Source organism: Numida meleagris, chromosome 2, assembly GCF_002078875.1.
Source record: "Numida meleagris isolate 19003 breed g44 Domestic line chromosome 2, NumMel1.0, whole genome shotgun sequence".
Lineage (NCBI taxonomy): Eukaryota > Metazoa > Chordata > Aves > Galliformes > Numididae > Numida > Numida meleagris.
Window position 1 is genome coordinate 136579857 of NC_034410.1, and position 25422 is coordinate 136605278.

At 41.8% G+C, this 25422-nt stretch overlaps 1 protein-coding gene across 2 annotated transcripts in view; it reads left to right on the forward strand.

Moving 5' to 3' along the window:
• The window catches only part of FER1L6 (fer-1 like family member 6), a 73483-nt gene continuing 48607 nt past the window's right edge, over nucleotides 547-25422 (forward strand). Inside the window, exons 1-11 of one of the 2 annotated variants that reach the window (XM_021388353.1) lie at nucleotides 547-773; nucleotides 8800-8882; nucleotides 12151-12277; nucleotides 13242-13296; nucleotides 13372-13503; nucleotides 13821-13883; nucleotides 17702-17780; nucleotides 18880-19036; nucleotides 20144-20330; nucleotides 23526-23718; nucleotides 24724-25073. In XM_021388353.1, coding sequence (XP_021244028.1) covers nucleotides 661-773; nucleotides 8800-8882; nucleotides 12151-12277; nucleotides 13242-13296; nucleotides 13372-13503; nucleotides 13821-13883; nucleotides 17702-17780; nucleotides 18880-19036; nucleotides 20144-20330; nucleotides 23526-23718; nucleotides 24724-25073 — 1539 coding nt within the window. In that variant the 5' untranslated portion in view covers nucleotides 547-660. The remainder of the gene's footprint in view (nucleotides 774-8799; nucleotides 8883-12150; nucleotides 12278-13241; nucleotides 13297-13371; nucleotides 13504-13820; nucleotides 13884-17701; nucleotides 17781-18879; nucleotides 19037-20143; nucleotides 20331-23525; nucleotides 23719-24723; nucleotides 25074-25422) is intronic. The other variant, XM_021388354.1, reaches the window with a different exon arrangement.

Genomic DNA, 25422 nt, shown 5'->3' on the forward strand with positions numbered 1-25422 from the left:
CAAATACATAGTTTCAAAGGTGCACTATGGGTCAGTTCTGTCTTATTTGGGTCAGAAAGGGTTAAAAACAGTGTAAAAATGGTCTTATGAGAAGTGCAGAACAAAATAGGTCTTGTGCATCTTTAATCTGTTCTCAGCAAGGACTGGAGCATAGCCAAGAGGAAGCCACAAGGAAGTGGTTGTATATACAAGATTGGAGGAAATAAATGTGAATATTTTGTAAGGTTAGTAACTATTAATGGCATGTATTATTAAGTGGGGAGGTGGGAGCAGAAGAACAGGGAGACACAATCCAGAGCCCTGTATGTTAGGTTGCAATCAAGAGTCAGGCACATCACAGGTGGAAAGAGTAAGAAAATGGAGAAAATGAAGTTCTTCTTTAATTACAACAGAGTATAAATACACAAAAAGTTCAAACAGGACTAATGTTCCAGAGGGTGATAGCTCAGTCCGGAAGCCAGCCCCTTCCAAGATCTATTGGTGAGGCGAAGAGGTTGATGTTCTAGTTCGGAGCTGTTGGGGGACAGCAGTGCCTGGCTTGCTGGCTTCTGCAGATCTCCCCAGAGCAAGAGTTACTGTTTGCATAGGGAAAAGTCTTTGTTCCGGTTCAGTGTTTACCAGCTGGAGTGACCAGGCACCAGGGCTGCTAGCTGCAAGTAGATGAGTCTTAGATGCAAATATGAGCTTGGAGAGCCTGTTCACAACGTAAGAGGCAGCGGCTGGAAGGAAAACAGCAGGATGGAGCCCGCAGCAGGGGCACCTCACGCTCACAGGTACGTCTGATACTCTGGGGGAACTCTTCCAAGGGTTGGTTTTAATTTAGCCAGCTGTTTTGGAAGAATTCTTCCTGAAGGAAAAGAAAATGCACAAATCCTCTTTTTCATGTTTACCTGCTCATGCCAGAAGTGATTATTCTTGACTCTCTTTATATATTCCGTACTGTCTTGTGCTTTCTCTCATCTCTTCTACATGTATGAGGTCAGGGTAAATTTGGTTGGCCATGCAGGTGATGGCTCAATCTGCCTGTGGAGAGGGGAATGGACTCTAGGCAGTACAGGAACAAGAGAAATGAACACCCTGTCCCTGGATGTAATAACTGCATTCATTATTTTGTGAGTATATGGTTGTGTTTAGTAGATCTGCTACCCAACTCTTGTGCACTGACATAAGAAAGGCTACTGAGTACAATCCTTAGTTTGCATTTGTTCAGGATGCATGCTTCTTTTCATATACAAGAAAGCCAAATGTGTCAGTAGAAAGTCATTTCTTTCCTGCAGAAGGATTTGCAAGAACCAGAGCTTTATATGCCTGAGCAAATGGCTGGCATTTGCAGAGGGGCTGAGTTGTGATACACAGTTCAAAAGTATGACCTGTATTTGTCCAGAGCATGCTTGAATATGCCTAGAACTTCCCCCCTCCAGGCCATTTTTTAGATATTCTGTGTATAACAGTGTCTAGGGAAATGCATTTTAATTAACACACCAAGAACATGAGAGCAACTGGGTCAAATTTTAAGTCAGTTTCTGTTTCCCAAGAAGGACAGAGAGAGGATACTTGGGAAATGAGTTTGTCAAACAGATATGAGCAAATGATCCTGTCCTCAGCAGTTTCATAAAGTCAGGGGGTTGGAGCTGGATGGACATTAAACCCCACTGTGACTAGGTTTCCATAAATGCAAAACGTCTTTGATTCTTTGGCCTCAACAGTGTTCCTTGCAACATGTCATATGATTTATACTTTTTACTGAGGAACACTTATGCTCATTTTTTTTTTGAGTTTATCACCTCATTGAGCACTCTTGCTCTGTGATCTGAGGACTGAGAAGCTGAGAAACTCATTTATTCATCTCCTCCACGTCATTCCCTATTTTATAGCTCTTTTTGAAACACCCCTTCAGCTGCAATTATATGGTACAGTGGTACAGTAGATCCAAGTACCTGCCCAAGACCACAGTGGCCACAGGAGGCAGCACTAATTGGGATAAACTCACTTTCCTGTTCAAATGTGCTCCAAGAATGCACGAGTTTATCACTGTCAAGTCTTTACACCTGATTGGGTGTAATTCTGGCAAAAGCTTATATGGTATGCTTTGATAATTTTGACAGAAATGCAGTAACGAACCTTCTCAGGATTCAAATGTAGCATGACTTCCATCTGATCCAAATCTGTGTTTATGATATCATGTGGATTCCCTTATGCTTTAGAGGCAAATTGACATTTGTTCCTAAAGTCCATCCTGACGATACCCAGCACGGTGCTGCCTTTCCTCACGGGTGCTGCAGTCTAAGCTGCTGAATTCAGAGACCGTCAGTGATGACTCCATGACCATCTCCTTGGAGCTGGCTGCCAGTTCTGTGTTCAGTGCCACACATGCTTGTTTTTTACCTCCGTGCACCACCTTAAAGCACAGGCTGTCATCTCTTTTCCTGGCTGAATAAACTCCAGGAGCCATTGCCACTCTGCAGTGTTTTCTGAACATTGCTGAGTTTTGTGTCATTTTTGAGAGCAGCCATTCAAAACAGTAAGCAGTAGCCAAAATACAATAATTTAGTGGCGTATGATACTCTCTATCATATTTTAATGTCATTTCTTACAGTTCTTAATAGCTGATTTCACCTTCTGACTGTTGCAGTGCACCAAACTGAAGTTTAATATGGAATTATTGACAGAGACAGAAGAATTTCTTTCCCGAGTAGTAATGGCTAATTTAGAACCTATGTATGTAAGATTTAGTGTATAACTAACATGGACCATGATATTGTCACCTTGCAATTTTGTTTTTGCATTGCTCATGATAAATTAATAGTTCAGACAAGATATATAACTCCATACTATCAGATAGATGGAAAAAATAAAAGGAGTTTAGGAGCTGATAGCAATGTGTATGCAAGGCTGGTCTTTAAATAGAAGCTTGTCATGCAGGATTGTGGATTCACCTTCTTGAGAACTTGAAGGTTTTCAATTGCAAATTCATGGACCTGTCAGATGGGAAATCAGGAGGAATGAAAACAGGTTAAGAGCCCAGGGCTCTGGGCTGTGAAAGAATAGCAGCAGAAATAATGGATGTGGGGAGAAGGAGAGTCTCATTACCGTATCAGTGTAAAGTATCTGACAGTATATTGTGTGAAGCAATCTTACCCTGGAAAAAGATATAAATTAAACAAGTAAAAAGACAATATCCTTGCTTAACTCATCTATGATCCTGGGAAGAGAAAGCATGAAATGAATACACCATTAACTGCTCACTGAGGTTTTTCTTGTTTTGACTGATTAAATAGGTGATATTTTATTAATTTCTCTGTGACAATTAAATGCAATTCAATACATTTCTTCCCTGAGGCTTAACTTATTATCAGAAATGAGATACTAGCTTAATAAAAATTGTTGTTTAATTAACTTGCATTTTTATGCTTGCATTAAAGTTTTAGATTGATTAGACTTCTTAATATGAACCCCCATCTTTATTTTGTGATTATATTTTGAACTTTGAAATAAGTGGCTTAGATGAGAACGTCGTTTACTTTCAATTTCCTTGACTTGAACGTATTCTGGAAGTGATAAAATGGGCCAAGAGTCTGTCTTTTGTTTCTGCATTTAAAAAGGAGTGAAAAAATATTTTTGTAGCCTAGAGAATTATTTGAGGAAAATAGGCACCAACTATGTAGAAATGATTATTCCCCTAATGCAATATTGTTTGATCTACTGCAGAATTATTTGGAGAACTAAGTTTTGTCAAAAGAGGCAGAATTTTAAGAAGCTGCAAAATATAGAAGCTACCTAACAATGGGCAACATGCAAACAACAAAATGCAAAGATGCAGACATATCTAACAAGCTGTATGTTGATGTGTGAAAAAGCTGAAGGCTGTTTTTCCTCTTTCTTTGGTTTCTAACACTCCCAGATCAAGCAGTGCTTAGGCACTGGAGCAAGATCAGATCTGAGCTCACAAACCTTTGATCATCTCTGAACTGATCATTTTGATGGTGCTGAAAGGTTTGCTGAGGCTGCTTCTTCCAGGGAGGAATGGGCCCTGCGGGAAATGAAGGCAGCTGTCCCAGCTAGTACTGTCTGCTGCCAGGAGCGTGCTGGCAGCTCATTCACCCTGTCCCTGTGTGGACTTCTGGATGGTCTCTGGAGACATTCCGGATAAAATGGGGTTTGTCTCCGTGCCTGCCATCAGTGTTTCCAAGGGTTCCCAACAGCCACCTCCTCGGCTCTGTTCCTCTGTGCCCACCAGGAGCGCAGTTCATGTGTCAGCACCACAGAAAGCCATCCCGAGGCTGATGGCTGCACAAATTGGCCTTGATCAACAGAGGAAAAAAGTGATTTTCTTCATCCCATGGGGTGAGTCTAGAGTGAGTCAGGTAACCTGCACCCTAGAAGTGCCTATTTGTCTCCATTGATGGTGAAAACACTTGGAATGTCAGAAGCCAACACCAGACGTGGGTGAGATGAGTCTCTCCAGTACCTTTTGGGAATGAAGTCTACTATCCACGTCTGGAAGTGAAGACTGAATGCATTATATGTGACCATGCAGGAAGAAGGGATTCTCCTCAAACGTCAGTTCTAAGCACATGGACTTCTGGAAGTGTTTTACTGGAAGACGAAACTAAGTTTAAACTTACTGTAGAAAAAATGAAAGGAAATTCAGTGCATGGTAAGGTCACTTGTGCTCTTATGCTGACAAATCTGAAGTGTTCTTTTCTGCCATGTTTCCCTTCAATTATGTTCCAAATAGCAATTATGGGATATCTGAGAGCATTATGCAGTGCACGATGTGATCATGAAGCCTCTGTGATAACAGGACAGATTAAATGAAAAAGAAAAGGCATCAAAGGATTTTTTTGAAAATTGACAAAGTCAAAAGCTGGAAGCTGTAATGGCTATATCTTGATGAAGGGAGAATACAATTTGTGAGTCTTTCAAGAAGTGTGATAATGAAGTCAGAACCACAGTGGACCTGTGGCAATGGTAGAGGGAAATGAACTCTTACAAATCCAACACATTCTCACTATAATGAAATGCTACTGAGTGGTTGGTGAACCACTCTTATCTACTACTTATGTCAGGGAAACTTCAATTAATTGCAGTCAAACTAGGACTCATGTTGTCACTGTACATATGCAGAAGAAAAAAGACTGTCCTTACTCCAGATTTGTCACGATCCCCATGCAGACAGAGCTGAGAGACTCAACCTTCTCTGTATTAAGCAATGCTCTCAATTAGCTGAGATGGCTAATTTCTAATTGCTTCTTTTTAAGGTAATTATAATAGGAGAATTCCAAGGTAAGCACATCTGTAACCTGTAGGAACTATTTTCCTTACCTCCTCTTTGGAAATGAATTTGTTCTACTGTATCTTAAATCTTGTTGGCTCCAGGAAGGAACAAAATCCTTCTCTGTCTTAATGCGTTGTGTAATATATGGGGACTAAACCGTCACCGCAGTCTGTCTGCGCTGCCTTCAGCCTCACCACAGGCCAAAGACAGATGAAAGACTTTTTCTGCCCCCCAAATTATCTGCACCCCATATCCCTCCCAATTCAGCAGATTCTTGCAGTGCGGTATTTGTTCCTTTCTGACAGCAGGAAATCCTCTGCAGAGCACTGGAGAAACTTTTTCATGATATCTGTCTCTGAATATGACTTTTAGATATTATTAGCTTCCTATTCCGGCTTGCTGTAACTTTTCTTCACAATTAAATGCTCCTTGAGTTTGCAGGTGACTTAAGGTGTTTGAGCACTGATTGTTATCAGATTTGCCCAGTCCATGCGTGCTAGTTTGTTTGAGATAGCTGGACTGTACTTTTTCCCAGAAAACCTGTTTTTATTTCTACAGCAATTTTGGCAAACAAATCCTTTGATGATAGGGGAATAAAATGTTGCCATTGTAATAAATTCTTTGTTTTCACTCTCACCACTGACATTACTAGCAGAAAATTCTCAGGCGGTATAGATTGTTTCTCCCTCTGAAATATGAGGCATATTTGTTTCCTTGGAAAAACTGTAGTATGAAATCATGCCCACGGAGACCTCTTCTTGAACTAATGTTACCAATAATTGGGAAAATGATAGAGAACAGGACACTAATACAGGGGAAATTCTAGGTGGGTTGATATCCACCACTGCTCACAAATTTGTGTGGGTTTCAGTGAATGCTTCAGCTTTAAAAATGAGATGTAGAGAACTATATTTTCAAAATACAAAAGCATGTAATTTCAGCATTTCAAGATGAAACGTTTCAGCTATGCTGATATGTGCTTTTTGTAACTTTTCACAATGCCTGCAAACAGAACCGTTTATTTCATTCTAAGTATATAGAATGTGAAAAGAGCTAAGCTGAGAGTGGGCAGGGGAGATCTGCAACAATGTGACTTACATTTTCACCCTGAAGTAAGGCAAAGTGAATCATTTGCATTGACTTCGGATTTCTGAGTATATGTCAGAGTGGTCTGATTAATTCCAAATAAATCTATGGGATTTTGTCTAATGAAAATAGCTTCCCCAGTCTGTTTTGGTTCTATTATTTTGCTCCCTCCTCTCATCCCCTACTCTTATTTTTCAGTCTTAGTTCAGGCACTCAAAGTACAGAGACCATTATTGCCCACTCCTATCCCAAGCACTGTTCAGTTTGTCATTAAGGAGGAACTACTGTGTATGGCTCCTATGTTGTTGTAACTGTTTTGCCAAACCTTGATTGACATCAAGAGATGACACATGCAGACTTTAAGGGTCATTATTAAACACTGGTTTAAACCTCTAGAAAACCAGAAAAATGAAACAACACACTCCAGTGCTCGGAGGCTTGTTTTCCACTCCCCAGCCTCCTTCCAAACACTGAATCATGCAGCTTAAAAGCACCCTCCTTGTTAAAGAAAAGATAAGAAAACCATGAAGATAAATAAAAACCAGCCAGTCTTTTGCCAAAGTGTAAGGACAGCTGTGTTAAATTTCCTCACTTCAGTCTCTCTGGGAGTCAAATGTAGGACAGCAACTATGTCCAACCCACTGCTCAAAACTTTGGGTTAAAAGGAGAAATCTGGGCACAGTTTTAGCACAAAAGTAGAGTTTGTCTTCCATGTTGCTGAGGATAGATTCTGTGCTAATCTCTCCTCACGGACAGTGGGGAGAAGTCACGTCTTCTGTTGGAACTAGATGGTCTGGAGGTTGGAAATAGATGATCTTTGAAGTCCCTTTCAATCCAAGCCATTCTGTGATTATACGATCTTCCCCCCTTGGCTTTTCTCTGCAGTATATGAACTCCTGCCTTGGCTCTAGGGTATGGAAAATCAGAAGTTGGAGCAGTAGGTCAAATCGGAAATGGAAATTGTTATATTTATTAGTCTTGTAGTCATACGTTGTTCTTTGCCTGCAAAATGACAGAATAGCCTCAATGCCCAATTCCAGGGCCAGTGCTCCTGGATCCCTCCACAGTGCAAACAAAGGGAATTTGATGATATTATGTTATCTGGCCACCAAGGTATCATGCTTTTATGATTTTTGTTATCGGTATTCCACGTCATAACATCATGTAAAGCACTGGGAGTTAAAGAGTTAATGCCCCAGTTCCATGGACTGCCGATTTTCCGGGTACCTGGTTCTCAGAAGTGAAGAACAACTACTTACCCCAGAGGACTGTGCGTTCAGAGGGAAAGATAAAACTCCTCGCAAGTCACGAGATACACTCTTTTCACTGCCCAGCAGTGTGTGTTCCCCAGCTGTTTCACCTTCAGTTTTAGAGTAAGGCCTTTGGTTTCAGACTCTCTCTCTCTCTTATTTTATGTGATTTATTAGCTGCAATTCCAATTGTATTGTATTATATTGTGTTATCTTGCATTCTGATATCATATTTAGTAAATTAACTTTCCTCCTCAGATCGTTGCTGCTGTTCTGTTTTTAGGCCCATCTCCCATCTCTCCCTATCCTTCCCCTTTTTCCCCTTTCCTGGGATGTGGGTCCGTGGGTCCCCTGCCCCATTAGTCACAGAACCGGGCCGAACCAGCCCATAACCCATCAACACCCCCTCCCTGCCCTCCCTTTTTTGGGCTGGTGGGCGTGTGGGCCTGCTGTCCCCCTATCACGGACACAGATAGATCTAGAGATAACTCCGTGACACAAGGAAGCATTCCTTGGAATAGACTGTGGAAAGAATAAGAACTCTTATGGGAAGAGTGGGAGGCAGAAAAGCCACATGCGGTGGTAGCTGGGGTTGGTGCTAGGCTGAACTGTCCCCATAACACAGCTTGAGGGGGAACTCTTGTCCAGCTCTGCTTGTAGCTTTTGCTGCTGGTAGGAATTAAACTAACTAAATAAAAGGCAAAAGTTGTTGTGGTAAGTATGCCACCAGTGCTGTGCACATCCACACCAAATAAGTTTAAACAAAAGCTTTTATGTTTATCTTTATTCACTCTAAACTGCTTTTGGACTGGAACTTAAAATCCGTAGGAAGTTTTTGTCTCTAGTATTGTTACAGGAGTGAGAATTATGTGTGGGCAAGTCAGTAGAACTGGAAACTTGAACTTCCTTTCTTTGTCTCTTCCTGCTGTCTTGGTTTGAAAAGAAGCTCTGTCTCTCTCTCAGCATGCTTGCTTGTACACTGCCAAATTTAAAAAATAAACTAAGTTAGATGAAGCATGAAACCAGAGCATTCCCTTGTTTGCTTTCAATAAAAGGAAAATCAGAATATAATGATATCACTTGGAAATCAAAATGCCCTCTCAGCAGGTTGTTGAGTTAAATCAGAGTCAAGCACAGAAAAGGGCTGGAAGCTGTTACAATGATTGCTTTTCTTTAATTTTTCAGAAAGGGGCTGTTTGGTGGCATGAAGCTGAAGAAGAAGAAAAAAGGCGGGAAAGGGTTGACTATTGCAAACAAAGATGCGCTAGGTAAGGCCTCATAAATCAATACTGCAACTGGCGAGAGAGAGTCTGGGGATCATATTATACCTCATTTCATGTGAACTCATTTGAATTGTGTGTTATGGTTGCTTCCTTAGTGTTGATAAAATGGGCAGCAAATTCTTTATCACTCTTAGGTAAACAGAGAGATTACGCTTTTTGCATTAAGTGTTTCATTAAATCCACCTTCAGATCCTGCAAGTTCAGACTATTGTATCTGATAGAGTAAAACAAAAACAGGCAGATGGCAGGATTTTAAGAGTTTTTTTCTGTTCTAGAGGTGGAAACATCATTTCACAATTCCTCCTGAAGATCTACCTCTTCTAGAAACCTGCAGAATGGTGGCTGGATAGGCTGAATAGATAAAATGATTCTCCTCTTAAATATATGGTGGAGTGGTTTTTGTTTGCTTCCTTCCTCTGTTTTTGCTTTTGTTTTTTATCTTTAACAGATGTAAATGCATCCATGAGACATGCAGAGTCTTTTATTTCTTACCCTCTAACACACTGTTCGTTTCCAAGCTAAGGAGATGCTCTCCAGCATTCCTACCGCTGCCATTTTCCTCCTATCCCCATAGTCCTCCCATTCACCTTCACGAAAACTCACATATTGGCCACAACAAGCTCTTTGCTTTCTGTGGTGTTATGTTACATTTTCATGCCTCAAATTTAATGAGACGCTTAAAACATGGACTTCCCAGTGTTTAGTGCAGCCCGTGAATTACAGTGGTGCCATAAACCAGCCATGTGTATCTTGACTCACTGTTGGGCAGAAACAGGAACACTTATTTTGTGTCATAAACACTACTTAGCTAAAGGGCATTACTTTAAACAGAAAGATTCTCTTCTGGTCCTTACAGCAAGGAAACTCTGCTTCTGGAGAAGAGAAACCAAACACCATTAAACTTCTCAGTAATGACAGAGTTTATTTATCTTATGCTCTATAAAATATGCCATGCTTTACAAGATATACTACACAGTAACTTGCTTTAGTTTACCATGTAAGCATTCATACCTATGTAACTGCTTATTTCAAATGATTCTGTCTTTGAGTCCTTGGATGGATTGGGGTCTTTATGCTGCTTCTTCATATACATCATTACTGTTTTGTCAGACAAAAGAGTTGGAACTAGCAAAGATGCATATATTACCATCTCTCTCATGCGTTAACTGGGGATTTGGGCTTAGGAGATCTAGCAGAGAAGTGTGCAGAGAGAGAACGTGGTGATTCATTGAACCATTTGCTGGATCCACACAAGGGAATAATTCCTACTGATTGGTTATGTGCAACATATGTATGGTTACTGAGTAAAAAAGGATATTGATTCAGATACTAAAGTGCCAAGAGAATGGAACTGTAAAGCAAAAAAAGTGTTGCAAATTGTTTACATCTGAACACAAACATGGATCTTGCAGAGAGCGGCCCAGACGGGACGTCACACTGACACACGCCTGTTCCCAGCTGTGGGGTGGAGGGGAAGATTTTTCTGCTTTAGCCTACAAAGCAAACAATACAGAGTACTACAAGCCCCTAATCAAACAGTATGCTCTAGAGTAAATAGGATTTGGGGAGTAGTCATGGGGACTTGGTACTACAGATGCAAAACTGTGGACAGACACCTTTCACTCAAGGGCTATAAATCAAGTCATGTCTACATGGATACAGAGATAACTCGCTCTTCCTGTTCTGGGCAGACTCTACAAGAGCCAGAGGGCAGTCAGAGAACATTTAAAGTATATAAGAATGCTCCATCAAGAGGCTGGGTATGTCAGCTCAAGCACAGAGCTGCACTAACAGGGCACTAGGGCACCCAGGCTGGAGCTGGCTCATGTCTGGACACCTTCCAGCACAAGTAAAAGTCCTGTCTCTGTACCTGTCTGGTGGTTTTCTGGGAACAGGGGCTTGTGGAATCCAGCTGCAGAAGGATCACATTCAGACCCGATGAATGTTATAATTAAAAATCCAAGTGAATTTTACTGTACAGTGAATGGTCCTTTGCTACCGTCAGCAGTTTCTAAGTACTTCTCTAATCACCACACCTTTGCAAAGGGATGGGGAAGCACTATCAAAATCCTTTATAGAATCATATAATTGCTTACATTGGAAAGGACCTTAAAGATTATCCAGTTCCAACCCCCTGCCATGGCAGGGTTGCCACCCACCAGATCAGGCTGCCCAGGGCCCTGTACAACCTGGCCTTGAATGCCTCCAGGGATGGGTCATCCACAGCTTCTATGGGGCAACCTCTGTCTAGTTTCGTAAGTGGAATACAGTGCCACAGAACACTTGCAGAAAGTACACTTGGATGTATTTTCTTTCATTTGATGCAAGGATGTCTCCACAAGGTTATCTAAGCCTCTGAGTATTGCTGAACAAGTCAGTTTGACTTTTGTGGGTGCCATTTGACAGCTTCTAGACCAGAAATAGCTCAAGTCCAGAGTAATTGAACATTTCTTGCTTATATGTATATATTAGAACCAATGACAGGCAAACAATATCTAAACTTTCACCTAAAATGGACAGGTCCCTTTCCAAGGCAGATGCTGAACACAAACACATGCAGCAGTGGGCAACGATGCTGGCAGAACTTCTGTTGGGCCAGGAGGACTAAGCAAAGCATTGTGGGAAGGGCTCTCTGTCCAAATGTAGATGTGTACCTCTGAGCTAGTTACTGGGACTCAAGAGAGTGAGGCAGAAAAATAGGCACTTCTGGAAGCAATTTGTCTCATTTGAGCAGAGCTGTCTACAAGAGATCCAATGAATCATGTTCTTTAACTCTCTTTTTCTGTCCTTGATCTACCATTCATCATCTCTGCAGCAGGTAAAGGTGAGAAATGATTTCAAAACTAGGCTCCAATTTGGTCACTTGGAAGGAAATGGAGGGTGTTAGACTGAATGACAGATTCACTGCTGCAAATACATGCAAGTAACGGTGATTATCTGTCCCACCATCTTTCTAATAGATGAGAGATGAGGCAGTCAGGTGCCATTGGTGCATGTGCCTGTTGTGAATGCACACAGTGTGACGAGAAGTTCTGTACTCTCAATTTATATGTAGTATAAATTTTCTGCATAGAAGAGAACCTGCTGCTGTCATCAGTGCCACTCAGTACAAATCCTCAATGTGATCTCTGTGATACCTGAATAAATAAAATATGCACCTCATACTGATGAATTCACTGCTCTGCTCCAAGTTAGCTTTTGCTGGCAGAAATCAGAGACAGGGTTTATTTTCTTGACTGTTTTTATTCACCAGGTGATCATGATGAAAGTGAAAATCTCCAACATGACACTCTTGGAAGGCAAGAAGAGGGAGAGGAAGACCTGATGAACAGCAATGCAGTGTCCAGTGCTTTGGGATCCTTAAGTCCAGAGAGGAAAAGGTTCTCCTCTGCATATGTTATGTCCCTCAAAACATCTTTTCCCTCTTTCTCAGGAATGGTATTGGCATAGGACAATACATCTGTTGACAGAAAATCCATTTACTGACAGCAGTGATCCCTTCAATCTTTCCACATGGCAGAGTGGATGTGCTTGTCAGCAAAATATTATCAGCTCAAGACAGATTGTCACCAGATGCTATCCAGTTCAGGGAGAGATTGAAATGGACACTAGAGGGCCTGAACTCTGCTGCTAATGAAAATGAGCCAAAGGGGCCAGCAATCTCTATAATCAGGTGTTTTATGTAGGTTTTTTTCATGTGGGGGAGGAAAGGAATCAAGTTTGATGGGATCAATGGGTGCGATCATTCGCATGCATGGCAGATAGCTGTTCTGGGTTGTGCAGATGCAAAGCATTACCCTATTACTGAGTACATGAAAGCCAGAGAGATCTAAGTGGGATGTCATATAAATCCAGGTGTGAAATTTTATAGTAATTAAGGAGTGATTGTACTGAATTCTGCCACTTGAACTAGATAAGAAACATGCCATCCTATTTTCATGTCCTATGAAAAGCAATAGGAAAAAGACCAGCTGGGCACTGTTCTGCATGGAGGCTGGAGTTGCACCTTGCTTGTGCTAATGAGAGACACAAGTATAGCAGTGCTTGTACCCAGCTTCCAACAGGAGAGGAGGGGGCTATTTTGTTTTCCATGTGCATGGCCCTTGCCCATGGACAGCTGCTATGGTTCAGACCAAAGTGCAGCTGCCATCTGATCATAGGTCAGAGCCTTGGAGCCACACATTTCCCTCTGATAGTTCTTGAATGACTGCTGGTGAAATCAAGCCTAACAAAGCTGCCTGCCAAAAACAATGACAGCTTAGTGACAAAAACTCTTTGCAGCATATGTCCAAGTAGTAGGTCTAGCCTAGAGATGCCTAATGAGCTATTTTGTGGTTGATACAGGGCAAAGCTGGTGCCCAGAATTCATGAAGAGGAGATGAAAACCCAGAACTACCAGGTGAGCGGTGGTGACAGCCCTCACACGCCTTTGACATGAGCTGGGAAATATGTGTGGTGTCCTTGTCCCCCACAGATTGCCATCACCATCACTGAGGCCAGGCAGCTGGTGGGTGAGAACATCGACCCCATAGTGATAATTGAGATTGGTGATGAGAAGAAGCAAACAACAGTGAAAGAAGGCACAAATGCTCCCTTCTACAATGAGGTTGGTGCTTTCTCTTGGGGAAGACATTTTCTTTGGTGGCTTTGAGAGGTCTCCACTTGGTAGCTTGAACTGGAATGGACAAGTTGGTAGCATCTGCATATCTCAGCAGGGATGTCCGTTCAGTAGCAAAGGGGACTGGGCTTTCCTTTTTGTCCTGGGAACAGGGAAAGGGCTTTGCCATGCCCACCATCACCTCTCTAGCTCCCACAGTTTTTCACCAAGGCTCTGTGGGGTAACCCAAAAAGCTAAGCCATAATGGTGACAGTGCTGCTACCAGCTCAAGGATGATTCTGACCTGCTGTCCCCTTCTCCCACAGTACTTCGTGTTTGATTTCGTTGGACCACAAGTGTTTCTGTTTGACAAAATAATCAACATCTCTGTAAGTACCTAGGAAAGCCCAGTTCAGTAAATAATAGTATCTGTGTCATTTTGGCTCTAAGCGTTTCTTCCTAATGTAATTAAAAAGAGAAATAATGTTAGGTATCATGGGTTCTATGAAAGCAACATGAAGTGTTGGAAGGAGAAAGGAGAGTGGAAAGGAAAAGGAGGAAAGGCAGCTGGCAATGATTTGAAGGAATGCAAAAGCTAAACATAAAGGAGGATGAGGTGTGCATTTTCAGGGACACACATTGCTGGCTTGGCACTCTGTGAGACAGAAGGATAAACTTCCCCTTAGAAACATCACAAGATAATAGAATCAGAGAATTGTAGAATCATAGAATCAGAGAAGTTGGAAGGGACCTCTGGAGACCAAGTCCAACTCCCTGCTGAAAGCAGCTTACCTACAGTAGGTTGAGCAGGAAAGCATCCAGAACCTTTCATGTCCTGTTTTTTTTTGGTTGTTTTTTTTTTTTTTTTCCATTTCTACTGCCAGAAGTCCCACCACTTGGCCAGAGAAATGAACAGTGAGTTGTTGTTCTAGGGAAGATCACTTATTTTCCTAAAGTGCCTTGTCCATTTCAAGAAGTACACCAGGAAATGCTGTGTTAGTTGTCAGGCTATGCTCAGGAGCTATAGGAAAGCACGTGAGCAAAACCTTCTAGAGATGTTTGGAATATACCTGCTTTGCAGAGCTGATGATGAAGTGACTTTTCCCAGCTACAAAAATCAAAAACATTTATTTAAAAGTGACCAGCTCAACATCTGGATTCCCAATGCTGGTGGTAAATTGACAGTCAGAATCCTAAGCTCAGATCCACTCTATCACATGCACAGCTCAAATACATGAAATTCATACCTATGCAGGAAATCTGCAGATCTGACCTTCACATATCCCCAAGGACAGAGTTAATTACAGGCTGACACTGTCTCCTCTTTTGCATGGGAGTAGATATTGTATCACTGTTAGGATTACATCACAGTATATGGCCTCCATATGTTCTTCTGACACTGAAGACAAGACAGTACTGACACACCAACTCTTGTGAACTACTGCATCTTGGGGATGTATAGTATTTTTTCTCCAAGGTACAATCAGTCTTCTGGATCTGTTGTTCTTTAGATAATACTTCCACATATCCAGTGGTAGATAGGAATACGCCAGCTTTCTCAATGTGCTGGTGTGTGGGGGAATGTGCCAGCATTAACTGCTGTCAATCTGCATAGCTTCATCAGGCTCAGGGAACATTTTGATATAAACCTGATGAAGGTGAAATTAAAGAAGGCCTCCTAGCTAAAAATGACATTTTAAAAAGAAAATGTTAATCTAGTACAATGCTCACCTATGCTACTGAAATCAGAAATTCATTACTTTACAGCACAGTTTTAAAGAATGCAACATGTTGAGATAGAAATAAATAAGAGAGGAAATGTATGTTGGGAGAGAAGGAAACCTTGGGGGATGGAAAGCTTCAAGACACTTGCTTAGCATGAATATAACTTAAGGAAAAACAAAGATTGGCAGCTGCCATTATCAGCAATCATTCATACACTGAATCCATGTAATCTGTGCAAACAAAATCATCTGCACCTGGAAGCTCAAGGAAAGCAGAAAAGATTCGTGCTATTTTGCTTGAGTTCAGCAGTTCAGCTGCATTCAGACTCTGAATTTGAGAAGAAAATGAGATTTTCCATTTCCTAGCACATAGTAGTGAAGAAATACTTTTCGCCTTTTATATCTTTCAATACATTCCAGAAACCTTGTAGTAATGTTACAGTAAAACTGAGATGCGCCTTATGCTGCAATACTGAAACACTCCTCAGTTTAACACTGTTCATGCTTGTTCTCATTCAGAAAATCTGAAGAAAATTGTTCAATCCTCTCTAGAATTAATCAAGTCTGTAAAGATACAAACCTTTAATGAGGTGCAATGCAGATGCGATGCTCCCTTCAGGGAAGGCAAGAGGTGTTTACTATAAACTTAGTGCTCACATACTTCTCTATCATAGAAAAAATATGCTTGAAGAAGTACCAGGAGAAACACAGAGCACTTAACAGAAGCAGTAAGGTGTCTCCTCAGCAGTTGAAAGTGCCATAGAGGGCATTCACCTCATTATATCATGGTTCACACAGCAAATCTCCAGACAGAGTAGTGAGGGTTACACATCTAACACTGTTTCAATACCCTGCCATAACCTGGAGAGAAAATACAAAGAGCACTGAGACAACATCATGTCAGACTTAAGTACATCTCTTCCTCTTGTTTCCAAAGTCATAAAGAAACTTCAGTGCTTTGCCCACAGGAAGCCTACATCCTACTTCCCCCATCTACCCACCCCATGGTGTGATCAGTAGGTTTGGGCAAGCTCCTGTTCCCGTGTAGTTCCCCCAGAACTATGATTTTGTCAGATGGCAAGATGAAACCCACCAGTTTTCATGGGTTCTTCCCCCATGGGTACCTTAGTCCAGCCTTGTCAGAGCAAGGCTCCAGCACTGTGATGGGATCTGGTGGCATTAGCAATAGAGAAAAGCAGCACCTGTGCATGAAGCACATGCTTCACACTGACGCCTCCCCTATACAAAGCTCAATTGGTGTTTAAGCTTTAATCATAGGGTTGAATAAAATTTCTCCTTTGTCCTTTGATTTTTCTGCCCCATTTCAGCACCTTCCATGCTGAAGTGAAGTTTTACCAAGGGCAGGTGAATGCGATCCCAAAATCACAGTGGCACAGTGGTAATGCACAAAATGAAGTCACATGACCAATCCAGTGAAAAAGTGCAGAAGTCCTATGTTCCTTCAGGGATGTGCAGGTCCAAAGGCAGAGTATGAAGTCTTTCAAATTTGTAAAATGCTATCAGCAGTGTGAATATTTATCTCCAAATTCTAGATTTCATTTTTGTGAAACTAAACCCAGAGGCTAATTTGCAGTTGAGCCAAGATTTTCTAGATGACTCAGGCTGTTTTCAGAAAGTATTCCACAATCAAGGAGTGAATTCCAAACTTTTAAGCTATTCAAGTGAGAGGCATATTCTTTAAGAGATGCATTTCCAGAGCCAGTCTTCCCTTAGAACATGTTGCTAGCATCTGCCTTGCCTGTGAGATGGAGCACACAGTCAAATTTGAAAACCAGACACAAAAGTACAGAGATGTAGGAATCATCAACAAAAGAAAGTTATTAATCAGTTTTGAGTTGAATTGAACTAAATGAAATTCATTACTTGCCAGGAAGGCTAAGGAGACAGACTCACTGGGGCCTGCTTGCCGTCTCATTTACATCCACATCACTTTTCTGACTTCATTAATATGGTGGGGGTTAAATCAGGACTGAATCTCTTCGTTTAATACATGTTGAAATGTTGCAAAGGAACACTTTAATTCTTTCTCCTATGGGTGTACTCGGCTCATATGGCAATTCAGCTGTTGCACAAAAAGTGATACAATTTCTGCAGCCTAATGTGGAACCAGCTGTGCCCCATGTGTCTATCCTTATTATGATTTATTTAAGATTACTGGGATAACTAATATAACTACATCTGCTCTGAAGACATATCCATCTGATTCCTCATCTATTTAATCTTGGGACCTGGGATGAACCTGGGTGATTCCAAATGAATGCAACTGAATTGATTTCTAAATTGGCACAAGGCATGAGGGAAGAAATTCCAAATGCTCCCTGTAGCTGCAGCTATGAGTGATCATCTTCATGTGCTGCTGAATGTCACTGTTCACTACCTCTGAGCCAAATGTGATCTTTAAATTGCTCTTTCTTATGGTGATAGAAAAAAAAAGAGGTAGTAACACTGTATTTTTGTAACAGGTTATGCACCATAAACTGATTGGGAGTGTGCTGATAGGCTCCTTTAAGGTAGATCTGGGGACAGTGTATGCTCAGCCAGGTAAGTGGTTTCCTGTCTTTAAAATCTGTTAAATGAGCTGGGAGTAAGGAAGGGGAAGGTGTGCTGCTTTTCCACTTAGATGCTTGAGGTGTACACCAAGGGGCAAACTTAGCTGGGTTTTTGGAAGGTTTGTTTTCCTATGTGGATGACAGAAAACCAGACAAAGTTGATTCTCTGGAGGGAAAAAAGTACAGCCCTGATAACCCCTTAACAATCTGCCCTTTGCTAGGAAGCACTTATCAGAGTCAGCATTTACTTATGGAGGCAGAGTGGGAATCTGAATGTTTACAAAATCTGAACCTACTTGTTCATTGCCACTTGTGCTGGGATAAAAGGGGTGGAGGTGTGGAGAGAGGAGAGCATGTGGAAGAAATTGTGAGGAGAGAACAAGGTAAGAGGAGAGCCAGACAGAAAGGGGGAGAGAAGAAGGAAGTGGCAAAGAGGTGACCATGACTGCACTGCCATCTTCAGAGATGTCCAGTGCTTTCTGAAATTTGTAGTTAAGGAAAGATTACCTATCTCATTTTTGGCCTGTTTTTACAACCATCCACAAAGCATTCTCTTCCACAGTTACTCAAGGACTTCTTTAAGGTCCTTTCCAACCTAAGTCATTCTATGACCTGGTCTCTTCTTACTCTTTAGGAATTGATGTATTTAGGCCACTTGCTGTAGATGTCATTCAGCTACAGCATCTGAAGGCAAAACAGCAGAGCCATTCAGGCTGCCCTCTTGCTGCAGGACAGTGCTGGAATCTTCAGACAGTTCTCATCAGAAATCAGGCCACTCTTAAAGCCTCAGCCTCAGCCTTAGCTCAGCTGCTGAAATCTTACCCAGCCTTCCCCTGGTCTTCAGTCATCGGTGCTAGTGAACACTGATGAAAATAACCTCGTTCCCAGTGAGACCCACATCAATTCTCTTGTCTTTCTTTTTGGTCAAACAACATTTTAGATCCTCCAAATGTTTCTGGTAAACAAGAGTTCTTCAGCATAATCCGGCTGAAAACACAAATGATTGCGGTGCCCTTTAAGCAAATGGAAAGGAGCAAGATTTGTATATTTTGCAGCCTCTGTCTCAGTGTTTAAGTTTGTTCATCTTACAGGCCATCAATTTTGTGACAAGTGGGCGCTTCTCACAGACCCTGCTGATATTAGGACAGGAACCAAGGGATACCTGAAGTGTGACATCAGTGTGACTGGGAAAGGCGACGCGATACAAGCCACACAGAAAACAGCTGATACTGAGGAGCAGATTGAAAAGTACTGCTATAGTTTCTTTCTTACTGCATCCTTCTTTGCTAAATGCCTCAAAAGTCCTCCGCTCTCTTTTCACTCCTGTCATTGCTAACACAGGGGTAATAGCAGAAGTTAACATATGCCTGGCTGTTCTGATGGACTCAAAGAGAGGTTTTTATAATCCTCTCAACTAAACTGAAGAGCTGTTATGGTCACTTCCCTGTAGCTGATAGAGCTGACCAGAATCTGTGGCTAACTGCCAGATTATCCTTGACAGAAGGTTCATTGATTTAAAACCGGTTGAAATGTTTTTTTTGAAAAGCAGTGAAATAAGAAGAAAAAGTGTGAGAAGCTATTCCTTCTTATCAAATGTGTGCATATTATATTTTCCTTATTCTTAAATAAGCTCAAGTGCGCTCTCCATGTAAAATACAGAGATTCAAGGTAGTAACGAGCTGCCAGCATACTTTAGATTTTACAAGAGCAATGTTTCTAGTCAATACTGACATGTAGGGCCAAGTTCATGGAGGGCCACCAAGATATGAGACTGGTTTGCATGATCTACAAGGAGAGCTGGGGAGATTGGTTATTTGAGCCTTACGAAAACCAAGTTAAGAGGGATCCTACTGCTGTCTCCAGCTGTATAATGGAGAAGACAGAGCTGGATTCTTTTCAGAGTAGAATGAGAGGCTTTGGATGCAAGTTAGAACAAGGGAATTGCAGAGTGGAAATAAATAAATTTACATATTTTATACCATGAAGGTGATCAAATGAAGCAGAGACCAAGAGAGAAAAGGTGGAGATACTCAGAATTTATCAGATCAAGTCCTGAGCAACCTGATCCAGCTGGACCTGCTCTGAGCAGGACGATGAAAAAGATAACATCCAGACGTCACCTCCAAATGATGTTTTCTGTGCTTTTAGAGGCACATATATCACACAGACATGTTTGCTGAATAATGCCGTATTACTTTCTCATAGTAACCAGAAAACGTTGTGGTTTAATTACAGAAACAAATTTATACCCTTTTTTTTTTGTTTATTCTCAGAATGCAAGCTAACTTGAGGTAGCAATTTTGGAAAAAAAACATCACTTTCCATTTTAAGGAAGTGTCTTCTCTTTCCTTTCAGGAATCTCTTGATACCCAAAGGATTTCCATCTGAAAGACCATGGGCAAGATTTTATGTGAGAATTTACAAAGCAGAAGGACTTCCAAAGATGAACTCTAGCATCATGGCAAATGTCACGAAAGCATTCATAGGCGACAGTAAGGACCTTGTGGATCCCTATGTGGTGGTCATGTTTGCAGGTCAAATGGTAATTGGGATCCTCTTGATCACAAATGTAGGCCTTCTTTCTTTCTAACTATATAGCAAGCAGGCAATAGAGCTGGCATACTTTAACTTTTTGTTGTGTAAAATAGGGAAAAAACATATTTCTTTCAACAGAAGGAAAATTTTCAGTTCTTAAATTATGCAGGAACAAAGTGAAAGAAACACTTGATGTCAGCAGAAGAAATAATATCATCCTCACAGCAGTAGGTTAGCGTCAGGCAGCAGTAGGGGGAAAGTGAATTCTGCAGATTTTTTACAAAAACATCAAGTTACAAAACAGTGAATTATGGAGTGTGGTATTAGGTCAGTCCTATATTCTGATGTCCTTAAAGTGAAAAAAATGAAACAGGATTGAAATCAGTAAGGTAAGCTCAATCTGGATTGATTGAATTGATGGCAAAGAGGAGCAGAGAGGATGCTCAATGATCCAGTTCCCCTGTTAAGACCATGAAGGACCGTGTCAAGGAGCTTGTTTTGATTATTGACCTAAATAACAAAAGAACCTAACTGAAAATTATTTGAAAGCAGCAATACTTATTGTGTGCAAGGAAGCCCTGGGGAGAGGGAGGAGGAGGAGGAGGAGGAGAGTTCATCCTATGCAATTTTTAGACATGAGAATGAGGCCTTTTGTGCTGAGTTCATGTTTTGCTGCGAACCCAAATTGTGAAGTGTTAAAAGTGTGAAACCAGTATGGATTAAAATGATTGGTCAAATATGTAGTTAGCTCAGGCTTAATAGAGATCTGAAGAAAACGCAGGAATGGGTCTCAATGCGAGTTTGGATGCTGGCATGTTGAATATGGGTCTAGCCCAGGTAGACTTAGTTGTTTTCATCAAATGCGAAAGTAGAAGGCCCGTGGCTGCTGTGGTATAGTCCTGCCGTCTCCTTCAGGCTAGGAGAAGCTCTAGTCTCTATATCCACAGCGCACGGATGTGTGCCTAGAGCATGAGCCACAGTAATCGTATTTTATACTAGATAAATTACCTCGATTAAGGTAATTCCATTGGTACATACAGCCTGGCAGCTGTAATGAATTTAAGCATTTATGAAACAAACTGCACAGCATCACTGTTACCAAGATATTTCAAAAGCCATTTTAAGATGTGCAGTTTGTAGCAGAAACATCAAAGTCTGGTTTCACAGATATGTTTTATGCATAAGGGTCCTGAAGAATTAGGAAAAGGAAGGGAAGAGAAAGAATTAAGAATTAAGGAAAGGAAGAATTAAGAAAAGGAAAGTCCAGAAGGGCATACCTGGAAGAAGACTGAGGTATTCAACAACTTTTTTGTGTCAGTTTTCACTGGTGACTGACTGCTCTACAAACTATAGAAGATGGGAACCAGGGGAGCAATGCCCCTCCTTCTGTGACCGAAAATCGGGTTTGTGACCACCTGAGAACCTGAACATCCAGAATTCTGTGGGTCTCAATGAGATGCATCCCAGAGTCCTGAGGGAATTGGCTGATGTATTCACCAAGCCATTCTTGATGATATTTGAAAACTCATGGTGGTCAGATGAAGTCCTTGGTGACTGGAAAAAAGGCAAAGAAGGGTAGAAAAGATGACCTAAGGGAACTACTGACTTGTTTGTCTCTCCTCACCTCAGTGCTGGGGAAGATCATGGTGCTTATCCTCCTGGAAGCTATGCTAGGGCACATGGAAGTGTGGGTGGGTGATATGGGATAATCAGCATGGCTTGAACAAGGGCAGGTCCTGCCTGGCCAACCTTGCTGCTTTTTATGAGGATGTAACCATGTTGGTGGACAAGAGAAGAGCCACAGATGTCATTTGTCTGGACTTCAGCAAGGCCTTTGACATGGTCCCCCGTAACATCATTCTCTCTAAATGGGAAAGATAGGAATTTGATGTGTGGACTGATGGATGAAGAACTAGTTGCAAGATCATACCCAGAGAGTGGTGGTCAATGGCTCAGTGTCTGGATGGAGATTGGTGAGGAGTGGTGTCCCTCAGGGGTTAGTACTGGGACCAGTGTTCTTTAATATCTTCAGCAATGACATTGACAGTGGGATCAAGTGCACCCTCTGCAAGTTTGCCGATGACATCAAGCTGTGAGGTGCAGTAGACACACTCAAGGGATGGAGATGCCATCCAGAGAGGCTTAGACAGGCTCAAGCAGTGCGCCCAAGAGAACCTCATGAGGTTCAGCAAATCCAAGTGAAGGTCTTTCACCTGGGTCGTGGCAACCCCCACTATCAGTACAAGCTGGGAGATGAGAAGATAGACCGCAGCTCTGCTGAAGAGGACCTGGGGGTACTGGTACTGGACATGAGCCAGAAATGCGCCCCTGTAGCAGAGAAGGCCAACTGTATCCTGGGCTGCATCAACAGAAGCATAGCTAGCAGATTGAGGGAGGTGATCCTGCCCCTCTGCTCTGCGCTGGTGAGACCTCACCTGGAGTACTGCGTCCAAATGTGGAGTCCTCAGTACAGGAGAGATACAGACCTGTTGGAGCACGTCCAGAGGAAGGCCACAAAAACGATCTGAGGGATGGAATGCCTTCTCTACGAGGACAGGCTGAGAGAGCTGGGGCTGTTCAATCTGGAGAAGAGAAGGCTCCAGGGAGACTTGATAGTGGCCTTTCAGTATCTAAAGGGGGGCTGTAAGAAAGCAGGGGACAGACTCTTTAGCAGTGTCTGCTGTGACAAGATGAGGGGAAATGGTTTCAAACTAAAAGAGGGGAGATTTAGACTGTACAAAAGGAAGAATTTTTTATAATAAGGGTAGTGAGACACTGGAACAGGTTGCCTGGAGAGCTGGTGGATGCCCCCCATCCCTGGAGACATTCAAGGTCAGTCTGGACCAGGCTCTGAGCAACCTGATCCAGCTGTAGATGTCCCTGTTCATTCCAGGGGAGTTGGACTACATGGCCTTTAAAGGTCCCTTCTAACTGAAAAGATTCTATAATTCTCTGAATCAGATTTTATTCTAAGCTCTGCTGTGTGCAGGTGAGAATTCTTAAGCCATAATGTCGTCTTTTATTAGATACTGAGGAAAAAAATAAGCGAGCTAATAGAAAAAGCAGAAATACTTTCAGCACAGGATATTTGTGCTCAAAAATTAACTGGTGAAATGTTGCTGAGTGCAATTTCTGCTGTACTCATTGCTGTTCTCCAGAGTCTAATACCTGCCGAATTGCATATGCTGGACTTTCATTTCAGGGTCGGACAACTGTGCAGAAAAACTGTGCAGATCCTGTATGGCACGAACAGATTATCTTCAAGGAAATGTTCCCTCCACTCTGCCGAAGAGTCAAAATCCAGGTCTGGGACGAAGGCAGCATGAATGATGTGGCCTTAGCCACCCACTTCATTGACTTGAAGAAAATATCAAATGAACAAGATGGTGACAAAGGTAAAGGGGAAAAGGCTGTTCCAGAATATGCCCCTACAGTAAAATCCATTTGTTTGAGATCTGAGCACTGACTATTCCCATTTTAGAGATTCCCAGTGTTCAAGTAAACATCCATGGTTTTTTTTGATTCTAAAAGTCCTTCTCTTTTGTTTAATTCAAAGTTATATTGCATTGTGTTTGGTGTATGGTAGTGTGCTACTGCCTTTCTTATTGTAAGGCTGCTGCAGTAATTGGTACCTTCTTTGAGTGGCAAGAATTGTCTCCAGACTGTGAGGGATAACTGATGTAAGTTTACAGTTTGTACTAGTATCTCTTTGCCAATGAAAGCACAAACTGCATTCCATAGGCAGAGCAGGCTTGTGTTTCTGGTCTATCCAGGAAGAGATATGTGTTTTGTTAGCACTCAGCTGGGTGCTACCACAGCTCAAAGAGGTACCATAAGCAAATATGTAAACCCTCTTGTATGTGAAGCTCACTGCCTAGAATCTTTTCACTGATGTTTGAGCATATGTCTCCGGCCTAATTTATAGTGTGTTATCACAGTGTGGTATATGGTCAGTTATACTTAGCAATTCAAATCTGTATCTGAGTCCTTGAACAAAAAACATAAGATAAATTATATAAGGTGAGAAATTACATGGGCCTGTGAACAGTCTGGACAAGGTGAGAAATTCTCTCCCACCATGTGCCAGTCCTCAGCCTTTGGGAGCAAGGCATTTTTTTCCAAGAAGTTTGATAGGTCCTATGTTCCCAGCACGTGAAGCATGAATAGCTTCTGATAAAGAACTTCAGAGTGCCAGAGACCCTGGTTGAGTATTAACAGAGGCTATTCAGTGCCTAAGATTTGCTGTGCAAAACAATGATCTATATGAATTGGTCCTTACCTGCATAGAAATGGACCCAGGCTTGGCTTTTGGAGCACAAGAGGCAAGCTTCATTGAACAGACTGCCAGGAGTGTGTGCTAACGCCTAATGGAAGTCTCATAAAATGTGCTTTATCCACAGGGTTCTTGCCTACCTTTGGGCCTGCCTGGATCAATCTCTATGGCTCAGCCAGGAATAACAGCCTCATGGACGACCACCAGGAGCTTAATGAAGGTTTTGGAGAAGGGGCCTCCTTCAGAGGGCGTCTCTTCATTGAGATTGCTGTGGAGATACTTTCAGGAGGAGCGCGTGAGTCAAAATTTTCAAGGATCATCAAGGATATCAAGTTGCCATCTAAAGATAAAGACTCCAAAGCAGCCAAAGGAAAAGACAAAACTGACAAAGTAGGAGAGGATGGAAAGTCAGCTTCTCCTTCAGATAAGACGAACTCAACTGAAGTGGAAGTTGAGCCATTTGATGTGCCTTCAGAGGTTGGTATCATATTAAGAGATCAATTGGCATGTACCCCTAAGGTTCTCAGGATGGCATTGATTCATGTATTTGATCTAGATCATGTAGTACTGCTGTTGTATGCTCCCATCTTGATGCCCCCATAGTCATAGTCTTGCTATCTTCTGATAATAAAACAATTCAAATGGAACATTAATATGTATCTGAAACTCACATAAAGTATTGCTTAGGATACAGTTTCCATAAAATTATCTTCTGTCCTGTTAGTCCTTCTGCACTGTCTGTATCTATGTATTCCTATTAGAAACATATTAGGTAACACCTGCTAAATAATAGAGAGCCAAGGGAATGGTTGGTAATTATTAAGTC